The 4690-nt window shown below is 36.7% G+C and overlaps 1 protein-coding gene across 4 annotated transcripts in view; it reads right to left on the reverse strand.

Moving 5' to 3' along the window:
• LOC112563323 (cytospin-A-like) overlaps window positions 1-3454 on the reverse strand; it is a 44316-nt gene extending 40862 nt beyond the window's left edge. For all 4 annotated transcript variants that reach the window (XM_025237207.1, XM_025237212.1, XM_025237217.1 and 1 more), the window contains exons 1-2: window positions 3298-3454; window positions 1599-1988 (exon numbers count right to left, since the gene is read on the reverse strand). In XM_025237207.1, coding sequence (XP_025092992.1) covers window positions 1599-1664 — 66 coding nt within the window. In that variant the 5' untranslated portion in view covers window positions 1665-1988; window positions 3298-3454. The remainder of the gene's footprint in view (window positions 1-1598; window positions 1989-3297) is intronic.
• Window positions 3455-4690: the final 1236 nt, after the last annotated feature.

Here is a 4690-nt window from a genome sequence, read left to right on the forward strand (position 1 = left end):
CACTTACACAAGCATAGGGCCATAAAAAATTCCTGATAAAATTACTTTTTTTGTATCTATTTTAATTTCAGTGTCCCATGCTTGACAAAGAGACAGTGAATGCATGTTTTACACAGCAAGGCTCCCCTAACTTGCATTCAAAGCTTAATCCCTGCACTAGAAAAACAAAATATGAAAAGAAGGAAACCAACAGAAGCAAAAATAATTTTACTTTTATGATACTTTGTATTCAATACAGATCAATCTGTCTAAACTGACTAAAAACAAATTAAAAACCAAGTTTGCTTTTTGTCCTCTTTAAGTTGTATTAGAAATGATACACAAAATAGGCAGGATGCCAATCTCATTCAAATCAACTACAGAATCTGACACCATAAATCAATCAAAAAAGACTGACAGAGCTCTGCTAAAATATAGACTGCAATCCCATTACATGTATCACACAATGAAAGTTTGAAGTACTGAACATCTATATTCTAGATGATAAAGGAGATTATGACTGCAAACAGGTTCATATGTAAACAGGTTTGCACCTAAGTTACAGGCAAGTTTAAGATGATGCTTTAATAATAAATAAAAAAAACAAGGATAGCAAAACTGCTAAAAAATCAGAAAAGGTTGGGATTATAAAAGTACAAGACCTTAATGATGATGTTGCACAAATAAAAGAACACTGAAAAAAAAAAAAAAGTTGTACAGAAAATATGAAGCAGCAGCAAAATTGATGCTTATTTCATAGAAAAAAAAACTGAAAAGGAGAACACTTAAAGCAAATCGGCTAGGTCATAGAATGCCGTGTATCAAGTAGAATTCAGCCAAAAGCTGAAATTTCAAAATAAGTAAAGGCATCCACCTGAAAAGCATCTAAGGGGCTTCACAAACAGTCCCCACAAAACTTTCACAACAGAATACTGTCTGATAAGACATTTAAAAAAAATCTAAAAGTGATTTACTGTAACTTTATAACAGCACCTTTTCCAGATACTGTCCTTACAGACAAGGAAATGCAGGTTCAAAGTATTCATTTACTCACTATAAATAAACATAGATACTGAATGCAGCAACTTTATCAGCCAAAAAAACAGTCTGCTGCTAAAAAAAGACAATCTGAAAGAAATCTACATTTGTCTTCTCTCATAAAAAGAAACTGCTCATATTATGTTCACTAAGAAAGAAGATAATGAAAATAAACTGACACTATAGGAAGAAGATTGTCATCCTCCCAGTAAAAATCCATCCCTAAAATACAAATGCTGATTATGTTTAGACAGTACTAACATGCACACACACATATTCCCATTTACTGTAGGAAGAAAAAAAATCATTAGTTTGTTCCTGCAAGTTGCCATGATGCTGTCCTGAATTCAGTATCATGCTAGTTTGGAACATTGATCACAAAAGGCATGAGGAAATGACATAATGTTTATAATAAATCTATTCTTTCTACTAAGAATGATGGCAACACAAGCAAATGATGTAATAAATGTTAAACTCAGAATAGTTTGAAAGTTAAAACGGTTTTCCTACATACTCTAGAAGCCAAAATTGTACCTCTTTTTCAAAGTTAAAATTACTAATATATCAAACATATGACCTACCTTGTCTTTTCTGCCAGGTTTCTTCTCCTTTCCCAGGCAGCCAAGGGAGGGCAAACAGCCAGACATATATGGTGACAAAAAACGATAACCAAATGTGGACACGATAATGAAACTCACTATCACAGTTCCAGTAACTACTGCAGGCTTTTAAGACTTCATTTAACTTCCCTTGGCACTCTGTCTACAGCACTGGTCACAGAAATACCAAAATCCAAGCATGCAGGGCTACTTCTGCTGTTGCTGCTGAGACTGTCAGAAGGAGAACTGAAGCAATTTTCTGTCAACCAGGAACTGGAAATAAAATTTCTGGTGCTTTACCAAGAGGACAAATACAAGTGCTAAGTCTCCTGCAGGCCATTCTGCTTCAGGATGAGAGTGATACATCACATTCTGGACAAAAGAAAAGGAGGACCGGATATGAGCAACAGAACCATCCATCTTATTAATGCATATATTGCATGTTGAATTTGGAACTATGTTTATTATTTACAGATATTCCTCCAGTGATGCCTTAAAAGTGAAGACCTGGGGGTTTTTTTTTCTGTCTGCAGAATTTTTGTTTTTGGTCATCTTAAATCATCTTACTTTTGTATTCTATGCAATTTTTTTATTATCCTGTTCATCCTGCTAAGTATACCTTAGCTTTTGTAATATTTAAAAGACAAGAAGAAACAGAAAGAATGGAGAAAAGTGTTTGATATGATAAATATGGTAAAATTTGAACATGGTGAGAACATCTGAACTGGCTTTCTACATGTGCAATAAACATTAAGTCATATTCAGTTCCCAATGATTGTTTTAATTCTTTCAAAGGCGAAGGATGAGGGACATCAGGACTCAAAAGACTGGTTAGGATTCTGCATCTTACTTGCTTCTTGTGTATATCCACTGCTGATAGTGGTGCATTATTTTAATTTCAGATAAGTAGATATACATCACAACTATGGTTGAAATAACTATAATCGGAAAATCAAAGTTAAAGTTTCTCGTTGTTGATTTTATTTTTCCCATGAAAACATCTCAAATATTCGTGATAAATTATCAATTGAGAACTTTCGTCTACAGAGCTTTCTTAATTTGTAATATCTACACTGGCAGGCTATTTAAAGTGCATATTTTGCTATTTTTGACTGTGTTCTTTCAGACATTCTTAAGAAAACGAAAATTAACAATATAGATTATTCTGCTCAAATTATAAGATTACACACGATTTCTTCCACATGATACTAACGTCACGAATCATCATGGTAAGCAAATGTATTGTTATTTATTTTAATTTCCTATTCATTCTCACTCCAACTGCTCAATCTAGAAAGTCCCGCTTTTTCTCCGTGAAACTGAAAGGAAAACTCCCAAACCCGTTTCTTTTATATGTTTTCATTTCAACCGAAACAATTTTTTCACATCAATTCGTTTCGAGCGTTTGTATTTGGTATTGTAGCTTGTCGGTTCTCCCTCCGTTAAAAAATCTGAATAAGCCAGGATTTTATTGCTCATCGCTGTACTGATGATCTAAGTCGGCACACTTGCGATGCAAAGCAGATTATTTGTGTCAAGAGAATGGATTACTTTACGTGTACAGATACTGTTTGCTGTCAAACCATCCATGTATCAGCATCACACACATCCCCAGCTACCATGTCGCTACTAATCAGCAGCCTCCCTCTACATATGTAAACATTACTGCAAATAATCGTACCTTGGCCGGTAAGCATATCACGACATATTCTCCAATAAAGCTCTGCTGGACACAATACCGCTTCCTTTCAGATTCATTAGACTTGTAAACACTGTATTCAAACCAAGCTTGCGGTTGCCGATTGCGCATCGGGGCTGCGCATGTCTGCCATTATTGTGAGAATCGGAAACTATACGGAACGAACACTCTTTCCAGAACCTATATTATGATTATTAACCAAACGGTAGAAATATGGAACAGGGTGCACAAGAAACGGTATTTGACACTCTATCCGTCTCCAGTGCCTTCTCTCACGAATAGAGCAGTGTAGTAATGAAGCTGAAGAAAAAGGAGAGTGGGGATAGAGACTACTCGAACAGATCCTACAGTCACGACTGACGACGGACGGTTTCGTTTCCTTTCACGAAAAATAAAAGCGTTCTTCGGTTAGGAAAGCTTGCGAATTGCTGGAATCATTGGTTCGTGCAACTACGCACAAAAGAAAACTTGTGAAAGTTCTTCCACTTCCTACTGCAGCTTTTCGAAAGGTGTGGGCATCACATTCTGGCCTTTACTCTGCTGCCTGAGTTATGGACTGATACCAAGATCTGAGTTAATAACAACATAAAGGGTTTAGGGAACTCCAGGAGAGCATTTTTCTGGCAGTATTAGCAGCCTACTAGAAACACTTCCGCACTGTGACCAACACGGCAACACACCAGGCATGTAAGATTTTTGCATCCTATATGTACCAGGGATCTTGCCTGTCAGACCAAGTTTTTCCTGTGGTTATGAAGAGGGCTGGGGGTTTATCTTCAAGTTTTTTTTTGATGACTTTCTTCCAGTATGGCTCCCTGAGGCCAAAGCTATGTTGGTGTAGTGAGCAGAGTCTGTGGGCCCATCATGGATGGATTATTTTCAGTATCTGACGGCGTTAAACGGTACATGCAGTCAGCAGTACACAGGCAGATGGTCCGCTGGTCGAGTTTCAGACTGAATATCTGATGGCGGGTTGTTAATTTGCCCATCAGTTTCCAGCCTCTGGGAGAGTTTTTTTTGTTGTCATTACAAATTCTCCCTTTAGCTACACATCCTTTCCTTGCCAAAAAATAAAACATTTTCACCTTACCAACACTCCGATACCTCACACGGAAATTGGAACCACAGGTATTCATTATTAATAGAGTGCATTTTTGTAATCTTGTAGCCACTACCAATTATGCTTGCAAAAATCTTGTGGTAAAGCTAATAGATTAGCATCATTCAAATTGTGTAATATTAGCATCCATCCAACCCTGGCACCAGACTAGCCCCACCCTTTTTTAATAAAAGATTAGTATATCAAAATTAAAGGCAATCTTTACCACCACTCACCCTACTCATCCACAGTCACTCTCATGTAAGTGCACACACA

The sequence above is a fragment of the Pomacea canaliculata genome, linkage group LG4 (assembly GCF_003073045.1).
Source record: "Pomacea canaliculata isolate SZHN2017 linkage group LG4, ASM307304v1, whole genome shotgun sequence".
NCBI classification, from domain to species: domain Eukaryota; kingdom Metazoa; phylum Mollusca; class Gastropoda; order Architaenioglossa; family Ampullariidae; genus Pomacea; species Pomacea canaliculata.